The 18748-nt window shown below is 42.2% G+C and overlaps 1 protein-coding gene across 1 annotated transcript; it reads left to right on the top strand.

The window, feature by feature from the left end:
* Nucleotides 1–8215: 8215 nt before the first annotated feature.
* Nucleotides 8216–17620, top strand: ACTL6A (actin like 6A). The gene is made up of 14 exons (XM_033068275.1): nt 8216–8275; nt 9056–9132; nt 9323–9497; nt 9863–9963; nt 11211–11308; nt 11999–12093; nt 12299–12405; nt 12491–12580; nt 12745–12806; nt 13113–13227; nt 13566–13646; nt 14582–14677; nt 15671–15757; nt 16336–17620. Exons 1-14 carry the CDS (start codon nt 8251–8253, stop codon nt 16414–16416), a joined length of 1290 nt encoding a protein of 429 aa, XP_032924166.1. The 5' UTR covers nt 8216–8250; the 3' UTR covers nt 16417–17620.
* Nucleotides 17621–18748: the final 1128 nt, after the last annotated feature.

Here is an 18748-nt window from a genome sequence, read left to right as displayed (position 1 = left end):
GCATCCTGTTGCAGAATCCATTCACTTAACTATACCTATAGTGACCTGGTGTAAAGGACAATCACACCTTCTCTATACTTTCCAAATTCTGTCTTTTCTCTTAGGTGTGTCTACTGCAATAAGTTTTTTAGCTGGAAAAAAATGAGCTCAGGTTTTAGCAGGCCCGATGTCCTTTATGCCACAGAGTTACTGAAAAAATCCCAAGCTTATCAGACATATTATCTCTCCAAAAGCCCTTACACTGTCACCTCATGTAAACATCAAAGGGGAGAACGATGATTTTTGTTTCCCAGGCTATGGATATGATTCTGAACAATACCCTGTTGAGTAAGGACAATACATTCCTTTTCCTTCTCTGTCCTTCTCGAGGAAGGACAGACGTGTGCCTCGCCAGATGATGCCAAACCCATTATTAGTGTCCTTCCCCTTCTCCATTAGCAATATTGCAGCAAGACCAGCTGATGTCAGGGGTGTTCATGCTGAAAGATAACAACATTCCTTAGGAGGAGAAATGACAGCCTTTCAGCATTCTCTGGCTTTCCCCCAATTTAGCTTTATCTGGGAACATTATCACAGCAAAATTCAGTGAGATAAACTAAGGAATAGAAAGTACTAACTTTCAGAAAATGCAAACATCTGAACAGGAACACAGTGCTGTAAAGCAGTATCCTTTACTGCCCCATTTTAATCAAATCCACAGACACAGTCTGCATTTTAACACAGATGCATCCAACCCCAGGAATTCTTTCTCTGACTGTATTTTTCTCAGTTCCTGCGTTTGTCATCCAGCAACCCAGATCCACCTCTGCTGACTCTATAAACCCTGTGCTAAAATACTCCTGGGGGTGACAACCACTGTGATGGGGAATGCTGGGGCAGAACACTGGAGCAGTTCTGACCAGAAAGGACAACAGCAAATCCAACCATTCCAACACAGGATGGGGGCAAGGTCCCACGTGCAGGTGACACCGGCAGAGTCTTTGCTGACTCACTCTCAGGACTGCTGGTTCAGATTGACCATCAGCCACCCAAAGCACAGTCCTGAGAGGTGCTGCAGCCTCGGGATCTTCACAGCTTGCACCACAACTCGTAGTAAGCAGCAGATCTGAGGGGCCCAGGACTGGCTCTCCCTGCTGGCACTGGTGAGCCTGAAAGCACTCGTACACACGTGGAGAAACTGTGTCTGCAGCTTTGATTAAGGCAGATCTAAGCAAGCCATTGAAAATAAGCAGCTTCTGGGAAATACAGCTTAAAAGGCCTGGCTTCCTCCAGTTGTTTTTCGTGTTTAGATTCTTTTGTGTGTCTCAAAAAAGCAAAAATTTCTGATCAAAGCTTTTACTAGGATAAAGATACTCATGCAGTCTGTGCTCTACATGGATGATCTGTTGCCAGCTAATATAACACAGTTTATGCTGCAACCTTATCATCTGTGGAAGCAATCAAAAAGGTAGCATGAGCCCAGTTTCCTAAAAACACTGGTTTAAAAATATCTGAGACTTGTTTACATCAACTCTCCCTATTGTAATATTTTCTATCCGTTTTCTATCTCTATTTTTCTTGATTGCTCAAAGAAATTAAGCAATTAATAAATACAAAATACCAAGATTTTCATGGAGTGGTGCTCTTATATGCTGTTTATGCCCTGTGAGAAAGAACATTCCTGACCACCCTCCTAGCCAGGATTCTCTATGCCACACCTAATTCTCATATATAGGAGTAAATAATGAAGACTACCTAGACATGTAAGCTCACAAATCAGGACTCAAGGAAAATCCATCATCTGATGGATCAGATCTAATCAGATTCTCCACTGTACCACATTTTTTCTGATTACACTTGGAAACACTAATTCCTCTCCACTTCACTTGCATGGAAGATGTCTTGGGCCTGATGCACACAATTTTGCTGTACTAAAAGACACTGTGTCAGTGTGGTGAGAGAGAAGAATCAGTCTCCAAGATAACCACATAATCAGAAGAAAAAATGATTGCAAATGTGCATGTGATATAAAAGTCACAATTCTTACATTGATTATAAAAAAATGCCAGGAATGTATCTGTTCAAGCAATTTCAAATAATCATCAATCAATCAACATCAACAAATGCAAAGATATATATACCATCCCAATACTTTTTAAAGTAATAATAATAATAGTAATGCATAGTAATACAGATGTGTGCTGATGCTGTAATTCAGCAGCTGACACTTTTGAACAGTTGTAGCATGACTGCCCTATGATACAGATCTTTTGTGAATAAATATTCAGATAAAGCACTGCAATTCGAAGCTTCCCTCTATAAATTGGTAATTCTTAATAGAAACAAACCCTTTCCTTATCAGACTTCTTGCTGCAATGCAATTGCATCGCTCTACATGCTCATTTTGGATGACAGAGTACCTACTTTTCACAGTAACAATCTGAATGAATTCAAGAAAGAAGCAACAACCACTTTGCAAATATCCAGCAAATACACTGTTGTTTTTCCTCATTGCTGTTTAATAATTTAATTTACAGCTATATACATATATATTTGGTGATACAGTAATACATAAATCTAAACCCCCAAGCCAATACTTTGGTTTTTGAAGCCCAGCAGAAATAATGCTGCTCTCCCACAAGGTGTAGAGCAATGCTGCTCTACAATACAAGGTTTTGTATTCCAAACCTTGCAGCACTATGTGGACTGCCAGTGTCTCTGCCCCTGCCTTGCCTGTGCCCTCTCCTGGTGGCAGAGCACACAGGACAGATGTGGCTACACCAAAACCTCCCCTGCACAACAAACATTTCCTGATGCCAAGTGCAAAGAGCTTTCTAAACCAGACAGATTCCAAGCCTGATGGTACTCCAGAAAGGTGACACAAAAGGTGTCACTAGGTGTGACAGAGCAGTGGTGAGCACACCCTTACAGCTCTGCTCCCCACACTGCCTCATTTCACCCACAGAGTCTGCTAGAACAGGCCTTGGGCTCTTTTCTCTTGGAAGAGGAAGCTCCCTTTTGGATTCCTCACCTCTGCACAGAGCCATGGTTCTGAGCTGCGTGGCACCACAGTTTGAAAATGCTACTGAGGCATTTGGAAAATGCATCCCAGCACCTCCAGGAAAGCTGGGAATAGGGATTTGAACCTTGCCATGCTGCATCTGCCCAGGAAGTAGATCAGTGCTCCATGCTACCTGCCCAGCTCTTATAACCAAATTGCCAATGCCACAGTGGGAAGCGCAGGGGATCAATGCCCTCACTAATGGCAGGGCTCAGCTGACACAAAGATCTGCTGTTTGCCAGGCTAAGCTGGTTCCCAGCTGTAAGGAGCTTTGTTTCTGCAGATGAGAGGTAGTGAGCCAGGTCAGGGCTGGCCCAGCTGCCAAGCAAATAAGCCCTGCAAGAATCCAAAGCGACTACAGACCGAGCACTAAGCCTGAAACAGTGAGTTCTGCCAGATCTGAGCCAAGTGAGACATATGTGCACAAGAGACTCATTTGAGAAGGGCAATACAGGCACACTTCAGCTCTGGCCAGGGCCAGCTCAGCCCAGAAGACCAATTACATCAGAAGCAGTTCCAGGGAAGTAGTGCTGTACACTGCTGATCAAATCTGGCTCTGTGATTCCTTACTCTGCCTGATCTAAACAATGAAAGGGTCTGGAGGCCTCTAATTTGGTTTCCCAGGAACCACTTACAGTACAGAACTATAAAGTAGTTCTGTTGTTCCGTGGCTTTTCCCCCTATTCTCCAGCATATCCTAGTCACTATTATTCCAGCCAGTCAGATGGAATCTCAGCATGCTCTCTGAAACCTAGTCAGGCCATCCACTGGGGAGGGAAAGTTGACTGTGTATTAGTGGCAAGAACCATCACCTTTTCCTTCAGTCACGCTCTACAATAAGAGTGAGCCATGGGTTTTCACAGACATCAGCTCCAAAAGAAGATTCTGGAACATACAGCCTCAGGACTGCCTTGTTGGAGTCCCAGAGAGATTTCAGACACATCTCCTTTCCTCAGAATTTTCAACTGCCAAGACCAAACAGCCTCTACAGTGGTTATCCAGGTTTGTGTGTCTGTCTTTAGTACATTTTATATGAAACAGAATTCAGTACTTGGACTTTGGTATGAGAAAAGAACCTAAAAGTCATTGTGCCAATGTTGAGGCTCCTCAGTGAGGCTCAGCATTAAATTTCTGTTCTTGTTCATTTTCTGCAGGAGAATGATAGCACATTAATACTCAGCATCCCTGTGAGGAAGGGAAGCATTTAAATTGACAAAGCACCCAAGTACTTTACCAAAGAAAAGGGAAAGCTGAGAGGTCATACAAAGTTCTTAAGTGAGTACTAATGATTATTTTGCTTTTTCATCTACAGATGCCTTCCTAGTCCACATTAACATTTAAAACTCATCTAAAATAGGAAAAATAAAACCTTTAACATGCATTTTGCAATGAAGAAAAAAGGAGGAACCCAGACATGATGAATAAGCCATTGTCACAGCCAGTCTGCTGGCACTTCAGTCTGGGAGACTGGCTGGCAGTTGTATGGCACAGCTCAAAAGCAACAGGGCATCAGCCACCCCATGGGGAAGTGCAGCTTGTTGAGAAACAAAAAATCATTCTGTTCAGCTTTGGCTTGACATGTACATTACTTTCTACATTGCTTCATGTTACCAAAAGGTGAATGCACTTGCTTGAAACAATGAAGTTTAAAAATCTCAAAGCAAAAATTAGGATACCTCTGTTTCTCCAGATTACCACTGATGGAAATAATTTTTGCTTATGAGTTAGCATCATCATTTGATGTCTTGGTTCATGCCTCACTTTTAAATGATTCTTCTCTTTATTCCCATGGACAATTTATGTCAGTGTCTAGCTCTAGAGTTACCATATAATGTCACATACAGTAAATCAGTATGTGATATCTCCATGAAAAGCACATGGTTTGTGCTACACCTACATCCACAACTCCTGCCATGACATTATGGCCATTTGTACCAATATGGGAACCTAAATAAAACACAGTTGTTGTTTCTATCTACCTTGATTTTATATAAAACTAAGCAAAATTATAAAATGACCCCCAAGTATTTGGGTTCATTACGGAAAGATTAATCTGCTCTTATGCAAACATAGGTTGATGCGCAGGAGTTCACTGAAACAATCTGGAATTTGCAGCTCTGTAAGTCAGGCTGGACTCTGCTGAAAGCAGATGCCTCAACTCTATTTCTCTTGTGCATGACCAGTGTAGGGTTATCCACCTGCTGCAAAGCAAAGGCACTGCAAACCCTGTCAAACCACAGTGATGATGCTCTGCACACTCTCCACTGATGAAAATGCCAGGAACAGTACAAGGAAGACAAAAGTAGGACCTAGAGAGTTGTCAGTCTGTATTTCCTTCCCCTTATACTCCAGACTTCTTATGAATTGCATGGATTTGGTTTTGTTCCTTATGGCTATCAAATCCTGATAGTTTTTAGATACCAACATGATTTCCAGGGCATGTTCTTGTGTGGAAGAAATATTGACGAAAGCTAAAGCAGCAGAATGTTGTGTTGGTTTCTGACTTGCAGATCAGTCACAAGCAGCTGCCGTGCAGAGAGCAGGATCTGGCTTGAAGTGTCACTTATCACATGAATACAAGGAATCATCACTGCAAAATAAAGTACAAGAAGGAATTAAATTAAGAACCTCTGGCATGGTATCTCCAAATTTTCTGAACCACTTTTCCCATCTGCAATTAATTCTTCCTCCTCAACGAACTCTGCCTTGAGTATTAGTGCCACATACTGGAAATCATGAAAACATACTGACTTGAAAATATTTCATAACACAAAATGAAGGTGCACTGGCTTTATGATGTATAGTTAATGAAGCAGCAGGATTTATCTTCCTAATACTAGCATCTAGATGCTGTAGTTGTATTGTACTACAAATTATAAAAGAATTTCTTAATTGCACGATAAAATTATGAAGTTTGCTCCTTAAAGAAACAGACTCAAATTGTGTGTCAAATTAAGTTCTTGCCCTTGAGAGTCAGTAAATCAAGTCAGCTGCTTGTACTGTCATAATTGTGCTAAAAAAACCACACTCAGGTTTGGAACTGCTGGATATTTTTGGAAAATACTTTTCCTATGTTTTGACACCCTCCCCCTTCAGCCCAATGTTAGCTGCAGCATCTTGGAAACTGCAGTACAAACACACACATCTAGGCTGCTTTTCCTCTTCACCAGTATAAAGTGTGAGATTTGTAGTGATTCATTCAATTCTCAGCCTATTTATTCAACTTCCAGAACAGAACTAGTGGGTACACAAAATGTGAGTTTTATCTCTCTTCTTACCTCCATGATTAAATTCAGTGTAAGTAGGGAGGTATAACTTGAAACTTAAGTCACAAGTTAGGAAAAAAGTTTTGTAGGAAGTTCTGAACACCCTATTCAAGTAAAACAAAGTGAGCTCACACCGTTCATTTTTGTTTTATGCTGAAAATACAAGAAACACTTCTTTTTATCATTTATAGTCCAGCACTTAGGTGCTATTAAGATGGCTCATTATGCTATGCAAAATGTCATAGTCAAATGTAAATGTAGTAAGTAAAACACCCTATTAAGCAGGCTAAATCTAATCACTTGAAGATCCTTGCTACAATATCACAAAAATAAGCTACATATCTTATGTAAACTTTAAAAGAACACACAGCTTCCCATCCCCCCAAAAAAACCCACCTCACCTAAAAACTCAAAAAGGTGCACACCAGGAACACTTGCTCTTTAAGCCAATTCCCCATTTTCCAGTTAAAATTTTAGTCTTCTCTAATGCTAACTGCTGGATAGGCCTGAGGTCTTTCTTTTGTTTTCTTTAATTCCTACAGCTTTACAGTTACCCATCTCCATCTGTTCTGGCTGAACACCAGGTTTGGCTGAGCGCTCTGACACCAAACAAGGCGATGTGAAATCCTAACTAGAAGTTCAGCTGTAAAACTGGCAGCTGAACTGCCCAGCTCTGCAGACACACCAGCCCTGGGCACCACGGGCTCTGCCCCAAGCAACAAAGGAACCATACGAGGTGGGGTTGTCAAAACAGGCTTCAAAAGCTTTTTATTCTCAGTGCAAGAGCCCAACAGAGCGGTGACAGCAGCAGGGGAATCACAGAATCGGTTAGGTTGGAAAAGATCTCTGAGATAATCTGTTGCTGGTTGCCCAGAAGAGGGTGATCCGCCCTGGTCACAGCCTCCTGTCAGGAAGGACTCGGGAGGGCCCAGGAGCAGTGTTCCTTTCCACAGCCCCCCTGCTCTGGAGTCATCCCACTCCTCACATGGCAGCAGGCTCACCCTGGAGCCCTCAGGATTCACAAGCCACCGCTCCCCACTCCAGCAAACCCGAGAGCCTTCCCATGTCCAGTTCTGGGCTCCTCAGCACGAGAGGACATGGAGCTCCCGGAGCAGGTCCAGCAGAGGGCAAGAGGATGATGAAAGGCCTGGAGTGTTTCATGAGGAAAAGCCCAAGGAGCAGAGCCTCTTCAGCCTCGGGGAGAGGTGACCTCAACAATGTCTGCAAGGTGTCAGAGGATGGATCAGGCCCATGGTGGTGGTGCTGAGCAACAGAACAAGAGACAACGGGCAGAAACTGATGTACAGCAAGTTCCTGTCCCAGTAAGAGCTTTGCTGTGCAATGACCGCTCATTAGAACGGACTGCCCATAGAAGATGTGGAGTCGCCCTTACTGGAGACACCCCAGAACCCTCTGAACGCAATCCTGTGCCACGTGCTCTGGGACGACCCTGTGGCACTAGGAAGTGCGACCAAAGGATCCAGTGTGGTGCCTTCCCGCCTGAATCAACCTGTGACTCCTCTCGCGGTGCCCACCTCACCTGCTCCGCTACTCTCACCCCCGTGTCCCTTGCCCTCACCCCGTCCCGTCCCCTCCCGCCGCCGCTCCCCTCACATCGCCCCCCCCCCCGCCCTGCGCTCCCTGCCCTGCCCGCCCTCCGCGTCCCGCTCCACGATTGGCTGTCTGCAGCAAGGCCCCGCCTCCCGCCGGCCGTGATTGGCCGGCTCTGCCCGCGCGGCGCTGCCATTGGCGGACGGGCGACGTTGCTGCGGGTCGGGCCGCGCCGCGGGCGGGGAGCGTGGCCGGGGCGCTTTTGTTGCTGGGTCGGCGGCGAGAGGAGCGGGCGGGGAGCGCGGGGCCCGCGGACACCGGGGCCGGCGGGGAGCGGGGCCGGGCGGCGCGGCGCGGGCACGGCGGACGGCGGGGCCGGGCCCAGCGGCAGCCATGAGCGGCGGCGTGTACGGGGGAGGTGAGTCCGGCGCCGCCCTCCCCTCCCCCGCCCCGCGAGGCGGCGCGTGCGGCCCCGGCGGGCGCTTCCCGCCTCCCTCAGCCCGGCCCGGCGCTGCCGCGGCCCCTCCGCGTCCCGCGCGTGAGGCGGCGGAGGCGGCGGGCCTGGTTCGTGTCCTTCGCCGCCCCGAGTGGCTCCGCCGGGAGCGCTCGCACCGCGGCCTTGGGCAGGATCCGAGCTCCGGGGAAGGTCCCCGCGTTTCGGGAGCCCAGTGTGGTTCCCCCGAGCCCCTCCGCACACCCCTATGACCACTGCTCGTTTCCGACGGGCTTCCTTCAGGATGTGCACAGATCAGCGGGGATCGGGCCCGTAGAGACGGGCGCTTCGTGCTCTGACCCCTTCCCTCACACAGTCGATGTTTTCAGTCCCACCTTCCTCATCCTCATCACCTCCGGTGGCTCTGGACTCGCCTGCCTTCGTGTGACCGTTAAAATATAACTTTTTAAAGCTTTATCTTCCGATCCGTTTAGTTGCTACTACGTTTTCCCTCTTCTGCTAAAATTCTCTTTCTTACACCGAACGGAAGGGTTGCAGTGCCCCAGTTAAAGCCTGTCTGCAGTTTCCCAAGAGCTCTCTGGTAGCGGGAGTTCTGAGTAGAGAAGTTTGTCCTTGCTTTGTAAAAGATCCCTTGATTTGCTTGTCTTCCTTTACCAGAGGGCAAAGCAGGCAGTGGGCAGGGAAAGGTCAGGGTTGCAGAAGAGCCTAATAACTGTTTTTTATCTTTATTCCCAATCTTTTCAGATGAAGTTGGGGCTCTGGTTTTTGACATTGGCTCGTACACAGTGAGAGCAGGCTATGCAGGCGAGGACTGCCCAAAGGTGAGAGAACCTGTGCTTCGATGGAAATTCAAGATGAATTTATGCCTTAAGTCTTTGAAAGTTACGACCCTTCTGAATACCTTGGGGTTTGTTCTGACTGTATTATGTAAAGAAACTTCTGAATTTATGAGAGAAACAACTTCCAAAACAATTACTAATCATTGTGTACTGCTTGCTTCTTGCCTTGCAGGTTGATTTTCCAACAGCTATTGGTGTGGTGCTAGAAAGGGACAATGGCAGCACTCTGATGGAGATAGATGGTGACAAAGGCAAACAAGGGGGCCCGACCTACTACATAGACACTAATGCCCTGAGAGTTCCAAGGGAAAATATGGAAGCCATTTCACCTTTAAAAAATGGAATGAGTATGGTGCTCTATGTCTTTTTCTACCTGATTTTAAAATAGCATTGCCAGGCTGCAGGAAGTCATAGTTGTGTTGACATGCTATGTACAGCAACAGGCTGAAGGAACAGATTCCTGGTTTACAGGTTGCATGGAGATGTGGTTGGTTTTCACTGTTAGTGGACTTTCAGCATAATTGTTGAAGTCATGGTGGTTGTGGAGGAAGAGAATTCTGCAGAGCTGTTAGAGGAGGGGTGTGTGTGTCTGCTGAGGACAGCTTTTGACTGAAGAGCTCTATGCAAAAAATAAATTGGAAAGCCTTTATGTGTTTATGAAATGAAACAAAACTTAGAAGTAATTAATGTGCTTGTCTCAATGTTGTTACAGTTGAAGATTGGGATAGTTTCCAGGCAATTCTGGATCACACTTACAAGATGCATATTAAATCTGAAGCAAGTTTGCATCCTGTCCTTATGTCTGAAGCACCAGTGAGTAAAAGCAGCTGTGCATTTTGATAAGTCTTTTTGCTGACTCTGCAAACATTAGTCCTGGATAAGTCTGACAATGGCTTGTAGGTGACAAGTGCTAAGACTTAGCTACAGAAATTACAGCTTTAAAATACTTGGACAGGTTCTGGAAAATGTCTAAAAAAATCTCAATTTGAAATAGTTTGTATGAGTTGTATTAGAAAGTATTTACAATATACTATTGTTTTTCACTTACTGAAAAGAAGCCAAAAGTTAAAAAAAGAAATTTTACTGCCTAGAATAAAAAGAAAAAGATGTTTGGATGTCTTATATATTAAGTTACACCAAATAAATTTTCATCAGAAGTCTTGCTTCATTCAGCCTTACAAGTAATATTATGTGGCACAGAATAATATTTATAAAGGAGAAGTTTTAATTTTTCTGCCTTTGTAAGTCGTCCTGTAAGGTAGCTGAAGTGGATGAGTACAAATTTCTGGGAAAATCTGGACAAGGTTTCTGTAATTTTAAAATGCTCAGCATTTGAAGGGTAGATCTTGAAGTCAGAGTAGAATAGGCAGACATGCTATACACAAGTGCCTGTCTTTAATAAAACCTTATGAAAAGGATTTTCTTGAATTTCATTATTCCCTTGTGTTGAATCACATCTTGTGGAGTGTGGATGAGTTTGCAATGGCTGTTTAATGTTTGATGGCTCAGTGGGTGTCTGAATAGAGACATTCCCATTGACATTCTCCTTACGAACCTCATCTTACTTTGTTGTATTGGCTTGGAAAAAACCTCACATTTTCAGTAATGTGTTGAGTATTTAGGATCTATCCTGGCTTAATGACATCTACGGTAGAACTGTAGAAAGATACTGTGGGAACTGGAAAGTCTGGATTTATTTTTCTTCCCACTGGGCAAGTTCCTTCATGTATCTTTCCCCTTGTAAAAGGCAGGGTGCTTGCTTTAGAGAGTTCTTTGGGAATCAGACACTGGAAGAGCTGTAGAAGTGTAAAGAAATCTATTGTAATATGAAAGGTATGTAGCACTTTTGTGTGATAGATAAGCATTGATGTATTGTATAAATGGAATGAAAAATGTTCTAAAGAAGTAAATTACTAGAAATCCATTTCTGTAGAATTTTGGTATGATTTGAAACTCTGGCTGCAATTTTTCTACTTGCTTATTTATTGTGTTAGCAATCTGTTAGTGTGCAAACACAGCTTCCTTTTGGTCACTTACTTGTGGTTTGGATTTGTTTTTAGTGGAATACCAGGGCAAAGCGTGAAAAACTGACAGAGCTGATGTTTGAACACTACAACATCCCAGCTTTCTTCTTGTGTAAAACTGCCGTTCTGACAGCGTATCCTTCAACATGTTTCACTGCTTGGTTTTATTTTCCCCCTCTCCAGGAAATCATGGTGAACTTTTCCCAGGCAATTCCAAGTATAACAGCATGCCTAACTTTCTTCAAATTGATTTGATTTTTTCCATAAACATTCAGGGAGGAAGTAAACAAATTCAGTTTGTGAACTTTAGGGCATTAGAGCTCATTTTTGAAGTTCTCCCAGTCTGACTGTCCTTGGGGTCCAGGTCTTTTTTTTTTTTTTTTTTTTTTTTTAAATTTTGTTACCATTGGATGCTATGCATCAGAATATTACAGACCTGAAACGGTGCTGTCCACACTACAAAATACAGCAATTAGAGCCTGAAGATTTCATAGCCTTAAGAATATTTGTAATTACTTTAATAATATGTTTCCAGCTTGGAGTCTAAATGACTTGGGTGTACTTAGAGCTTGCTGCATAGTAGTGGCATGAAGTCTCACCCTTGTACATCCAAAGCTTGAGTTAATTCACAGATGGAAGTTAAATGTTGCTCTCTCTGCACAGAAAATGAAGTGTGTATGCTACACACTGGAAAATGATAAATCCCTTTGTAGGGGCAAGGAATAACATATTGGAGTCCTTTTTCCTAGTTATGATCTAATTGCATGGCAGCACTTTTTTTCTAAAGTGAAAATTAAAGAGTTTTCCTTAATTGTTTTGACTAGTTTTGCTAATGGGAGATCTACAGGTCTCATCTTGGATAGTGGAGCAACACACACCACTGCTATTCCAGTGCATGATGGATATGTACTTCAGCAAGGTATGACAGCACTGCAGTACCAAGGCTGAGTTAGCATGATTCCTGCTTGTACAGATCTGTTACTGCTTTGACATCTGTGTGCCCCTTAAAAAGGAAAAAAACCCTAATAGTGTTCACTGACAAATAGTTGGGAGAGTCTATCCATGATTTGGATACTTTCCAGATTGTTTAGGTTTTTATTTTGGATCCTCTCTTTGCCTTCTAGGTATTGTAAAATCACCACTTGCAGGAGACTTCATCACTATGCAGTGCCGGGAGCTGTTTCAGGAAATGAACATAGAGATAATTCCTCCATATATGATTGCTTCAAAGGTGGGAAAGTAACTTCATTTAGTAAGTGTTGTCTTGGGGAGTGGCTTAAATGTTTACCTGATGAGTTTGTACCCTTTAATCTCAGGAGGCAGTTCGTGAGGGGTCGCCAGCAAATTGGAAGAGAAAAGAGAAGTTGCCCCAGGTCACCAGGTCTTGGCACAACTACATGTGTAATGTAAGTGGGTCATTCCTCCTGCTCCCACCTCCCCTGAGTGTCCCATAAATAAGTTTTGTTTGCAATTTTATCTCTTGAAGAATGAGAAAATCTTTGAAAAGCTAGTACCAGTTCTGTAAGTTTTATAAAATTCATATAAATTCATGTTATTTTTAACTCCACAGTGTGTCATTCAGGACTTCCAGGCTTCTGTCCTCCAAGTATCAGATTCAACCTATGATGAACAGTATGTTATTTTCTTTTTTCTTGTAAAATCAGTTACCAGTTGTGCATGTGGTGCTTAGCCTGTTCATTGCTGTTGGCTGGTTTTGTTCTGGAAGAAGGTTTAATCTAAAAATTGATGGTAGGAGTACTGCATATACCCAGGTGATAGTTTTTTGTTCAATATTCCAAGATGAGATCATAATAAATATCATTGAAAGTGTAAATCTTATGAATCACACTATTCCCATTGGAGCTGTAGTTTGTAACACTGCTTAGATAATTTGACATCCTCTTTAGAGAGCACTTTGCTTTCTGTCTGATGCTCCAGGGTGGCAGCACAGATGCCAACAGTTCATTACGAGTTCCCCAATGGCTACAACTGTGACTTCGGTGCTGAGCGCCTGAAAATTCCCGAGGGATTGTTTGACCCTTCCAATGTAAAGGTAAAACCACTGTGATGGCTGTGATTGGAAGGCTCTGCATGACTAGGCTGTCACATGGCTTTCATTTTTAATTCAGTGATTTGAATGTATTTGTGCTGTGGGGTTCTCCTGGGAGTGGAATTTGTCTGTCTTGAATTAAGGCTGGGGAAGGGAAGGATGAAATGTTCAAACATGGATGGTGATGAGCTGATTGGAAAAATAGGGATATTTTTGTTCCTTCCCCAGCAAAATGCTTAGCTCTATCTCCAGTAATACTTGTAAAATTCAACTCATTCAGGGCTTTTCTATGCCTTGCTCTCTTGAAGCAATGATGTGTAGATTCCTCATTTTCCCTGCAGGGTTTGTCTGGTAACACGATGTTGGGTGTGAGCCACGTTGTCACAACAAGCGTTGGAATGTGTGATATTGATATCAGGCCGGTAAGTGTTAGTCAGCCAGGCAGTATTTTAAGGCTTAGATATTTTTGTGCTGATACATGTTTTTGGGACTAGAACAGCAACAGTGAAGAGACTTCTAGGATATCCTAGGATAATAATAATTATGTTAGAATAATTCTGTAAGTATTATGTATTTGTATATAGGGGTATGTACCATCAGTGTTTAGTCTTACAAAATGCTAAATCAGGACCTTTTACTTAGTGTTTCTACCCATATTTAAAGTTGTGATGTACAGATTTTGTGGCTGGCACTGCATAATTTGGATTGGACTGGCTTCAGATAAGCATTTATGTTCGTAACTTTGAGTGTTATCTTCAGGTTTTTAGGCATCATTATGTTTAGAGCATACTTGGAATTTATGAAGAGTAGAAGGAAGAGATGTCCTAAAGGAAAGCATTATTTTTAAAATTAATGTGCTGTCCTTTTCAGGTGTCAATTTGATACAGATTGCATGAGAGTTCTTTCAAGATTTTCTTCTGTTAACCAGTGTGTGAGAAGGGCTTTGTGGGCTGGGCCCTGGGTGTGTGTTCACCAGCTGCAGCAATAGTGGGATGGAAAACTGCTGAAGTGCTGTGGGGTTTTCTTTTCAGGTTGCATTCAGCTGTAAAAACCCAACAATTTGGATACAGGGGAGATCTGCAGGTTGAGGGTTCTCCATAGCAGAAATTGTTTGTGGAATCATATAGAACATATGGCTTCTGTCTTCCTTTTATAATTTAATATCAAGCTGCCTTGCAATATTTTGAAGTGATTAAATAATTATTTGGGAGAGGTAATACTGTTGGCATGAAGTGATGTATTGTTGCTCTTGAGTGTACATACTCGTGCCACCCCTGTATTGTGAGAAAGAGCTGTTTCCAGAATGATTTCTGAGGTAAAGCTCCAGGTTTTGGTTTTTTTTCTTTTCTCTTTTTAGGGTCTCTATGGCAGTGTGATTGTAGCAGGAGGAAACACTCTAATACAGAGTTTCACAGACAGATTGAACAGGGAGCTGTCTCAGAAAACCCCACCGGTAAAGCAACTCTTTCCATTACTGCATTGAGTACTTAACATTTGACTTCTCTGCCATATAAGTACACAAGGGTACTGTGTGTACTGTGCTTTCACTTTGGTAGGAACCTGACAGCTGAATAGATTTCTGCAGGGTTAAGAAACCTCCCTGTCTAAAGAAAAGAAAGAATTCTTGAAGAGTTTTATACAGAATAAATTCCAATATTCCTTCAGTATTTTATCCTCCACTCTTGCTTTCAGTTTGTGATCCTAAATTCTGTAATTGTCCTCAAGCAAAGCCAGTATTTCTCTTGATGGTCTCTCTTTTGAAGTATTGATGACCAGCTTGAGGCACATTCAGTCTCTGTGCCTGAGGTCATTTCACTGTGGAAATGATTTCTCCTTTATTCTGCAGACTACCTAAATCACCAGTTTTTTGTCTATGAGTAACATTTTTACACATTTTCTTAATCACTTGGTGTCAAAGAAAGTATTGATACCTTGCATCTGAGAGTAGATATAGATCATGATATTTCTTGAATTTTAGCATTTAAGCAAAAATGTGTCAACTCTGAAATGATGAATGTTAGGAGAAACTGAGAAATGTATTCACTGCTTACAATAGCTGAGGAGGAGCGCATTGAAATGCAAAGATTTTATTGCTATAAGGCATTTTGAAAGCAAAAGGAATGAATGGGTCCAAAAAAGACTAGATGACTTAAGTCTAGCAACATAAGTAATTCTAGTCCCAGTGCAGTGTTGGAGATGACACTATACCCTGTGATATTATTGCTCTCTACCTTCCTTACCTTAACCATTTAAAACCACATTTCCTGTTCCGCTGTGCTTGTTTTGAATTGTAGATGCAGGGCAGATGAGCAGTATTGCAGATGTACTAAAATGGACCTTTTTCAGCTGCTTATTGGTATAGACCCCAGGTTCCTTGTGCTGCTTGTCCTGGAAGTAGCAGCTTACAGTTTGTGTGACGTTTGGTTTTGGCTCCTTTCCTGTGCAGAGCATGCGTCTGAAGTTGATAGCTAACAACACCACTGTGGAGAGGAGGTTCAGCTCGTGGATCGGGGGCTCCATTTTGGCTTCTTTGGTTAGTAAACCTGGGCTACTGTGTTGCTGTGCTGAGCAGCACTGCCTCCCAGAAATCTGATTCCTCAGAAGGGTGCATTGCAGAGTCTGTGCTACATAATCATAATCTTGGCTAACCTTGCAGTAAGGAATCTGTTTTAAAAAGAGGCGTGAGCATTTCCAGTGACAGCATATCCTGCCATGATCTCCCATTTTTAATGGCAAGGTGCAACCTTGAAATACATGCACTTTCTCTAGACTGTATCTAGTAGACCATGAAAGGAACAAACCTGTTTCTGCATCATATTCCTGAGGTTAATTCTACAAGTTACCGAGCACTGAAATGGTTTGTGGGGTTAATTTATCATTATGGCAAAGGGAGACTGGAATCAGCATTTGGTGCTGCACTTCTTGAGTTTAATCCCTTAGAAATAAAACTCAAGGAAGAGACAGTTAAGCAGGTCAAGCCCTAATACTTCATTTAATGTAAGGATTTGCTTGTCTTCCCTCCTAGAAAAGTTAATCATGTTTCAATTAACCATCATTTGTATTCTGATATTTTTTTCATTGTTTGTTGCTTTTGTTTCTTTATTCTTGTAGGGTACTTTCCAGCAGATGTGGATTTCTAAGCAAGAATATGAAGAAGGAGGGAAACAGTGTGTAGAAAGAAAATGTCCTTAGACCTCTTTACTGTGAAAACTGCTGCCTGCTCGGTGCTCCTTCTGTTTTATAGCTTTAGCATACTCAGGAATGGGATGGACTCTTTTGTAGAAAGTTTATATTGGGTTTTTTGCATAATTCAAGCTCCATTTTAACAAACCTTAGAAATTTTAAGAGACCTAATTGGTACTATAATAGAAAAAGGATGTTTACATCCCTTGTAAAGCAATAATTCATGTAACAAGCATTTTATAATTTTGTATAAATGTCTATTTTCTCTAGTATCTTTTCCTGGGAACAGCTTTACAGGTTAGCTAATAGATAGAGGCATAACCTTGCAAATGCCTGTGCTTATTTATTAATTAATTTCTTGTCTAATTTCTTGTCTATTTTCACATACTAGTCTTCCTTGCTGGTACTTTGGCCTTAAATTGCTCTTATTTTTCTCTTAAAAAATAAAATTTGGTCTTTTATATTTGAGCAAGTTTGTGAGTACTTGCAGAGAAAGTTACTGTGCTGTTTTAAAAGTTGAAAGTCTGTATTCAGTGATCTATTTTAGTGTAAACTTTTCCTGTCTCACAGAAGTGTTACATTCCATGGAGTGAATGTTATATTAAGCACTGGTTTGCTAATTTTTTTATTGCGGAGCAGTTTCATTTCAGTAAGCAAGCAATGCTTTCCACCTGATATCTAAGAATGTATTTAATGCCTTTGTGATGTTGGTGAGAAGCAAAACCTGTTGGAGGCAGGGAAACTGAGACAAAGAATTGCCTCTCCAAGACTGGGAGCAGTCAGAAGCTCTCAGTGCGTGGCTCGACCCTGCTGCAGGGAGCTGTAAGTGCTGTGTGCTCACGGCTGCTGTGGCTCCCCCTGTGCCTCCCAGCAGGGTCTGTAAGTGCCTGTGTCTGCAGGGGGAAGGTGCACTCAGGGTCACAGGGATGGGGATGACTTTTTATTTCAGCAGGAATTGGCTGTCAAGACGCAGCTCAGTGTTGCTTTTAAGCTTAATTTGCAATGGTGTGATGGTCTGTTTTGGGACACAGTGAAGTTTTGCTCCTTATCTCAAAAGCTGTGGAAAACCAAATAGCATTTAACTGATCTAAAAAAATAAACAGTACTGCTACATTTTTTGTATCCTAAAAGATCTTGTGGGTAAATAATTATGAGGCCTCTATTTGAAAAGTTTCACATTACCTCCAAATAATAAAGTAATTTATCAAACCAATCCGCTTTTGTCTTATGAGAATCTTGAGTTGCTCTTTAGACAAAATTTGCTTGATCAGATTTTCAAAGCTATTGACAATCCATATTTCTCTTGCAAAATGAGGCAAACTGCAAAGCTGTACCAAGTGTCCAAGCCACCAGTTCTTGTCATTGTGGAAGAAAATACTCAGTCCAGTGTCCACTGAAGTGGAACATAACTAAACTGCTGCCTTAGTGCACTGCAGGGGGGGAGTTTTGAAGCTTTACTTCTGTGGCATGCTTAGATTTCATTATCATTATATATATATAAATATATATATAAAATCAGCTTTTATCTTCTGTTTCTCTTGAAATAATTGCAGTACAGTAATAATATCTGTTAATATTCCAGCAGCACAGAGGGAGCTAAATACTGCTGGAGGTTTTCTCACCCTTGTAAAGATTCTGAGTTTGAACAGTGGGAGTTCTGTGTGATGCAGAGGAGTAAGTGAAGGTCCAAATGATGGAGATAGATACTCACAGGAAACAGTACTGGTTCCCTTGCAGAATATACTGCTGAGTACATTTGCTTCCTGAAATATTGCTATTTGTGACTTTGATCTAGATTTCTAGACTACCACATGTGGAGGTAAAAGCTTTCATGAAGTGAAAGGTGAAGGTGTTGCCATCAGCTGACAGCAACAGCCTACTTCAATTTCATAGGAGACTTGCAGTCTTCTTGCAAACATTTTGCACTCTGCAAAAGTTCAAGTGTTTGAATTTGTCATAGAAATCAAGGCAGGACAACTGTATTAGAAGTTCCCAGGCTGAGTATTTCATACTTTCTAAGAAGCCAGACTTAAAGCAGTGGAAAAATTTCCTCATGGCAGACCAGAGCCCATTTACCAGTGCACTGATGCAGAAAGCAAATCCACCCTGCACAGCTTACCTGTAACTCAGGGAAAATATTCAGAAAAAATAGATCAGAAAAATAGCAGGAGAAATATGGTTAGAGAAAAGGTGAAGCTCATATACAAGCTTCAGATGCATTCACATTTCTGTCTGGTTTTAATGCACATTTGTAAAACTAAACCAGGTAAATATTATCCCTACACTTGTTACTGTCAGCTGGCACTCTGTTCCTAATGCATGTCTCACTCTTGTAACAGCT

The sequence above is a fragment of the Catharus ustulatus genome, chromosome 10, assembly GCF_009819885.2.
Source record: "Catharus ustulatus isolate bCatUst1 chromosome 10, bCatUst1.pri.v2, whole genome shotgun sequence".
Taxonomy (NCBI): domain Eukaryota; kingdom Metazoa; phylum Chordata; class Aves; order Passeriformes; family Turdidae; genus Catharus; species Catharus ustulatus.
Note: the sequence above shows the minus strand (reverse complement) of the source record. Positions and strands in the feature narration are given on the sequence as shown.

Excerpts from the sequence above, each read along its gene's own strand:
- ACTL6A (XM_033068275.1), top strand. The coding sequence starts at position 8,251 with ATGAGCGGCGGCGTGTACGGGGGAG. Across the intron at positions 12,094-12,298 it reads TGGATATGTACTTCAGCAAG|GTATTGTAAAATCACCACTT; the intron begins GTATGACAGCAC and ends TTTGCCTTCTAG. Across the intron at positions 13,228-13,565 it reads TTGACCCTTCCAATGTAAAG|GGTTTGTCTGGTAACACGAT; the intron begins GTAAAACCACTG and ends TTTTCCCTGCAG.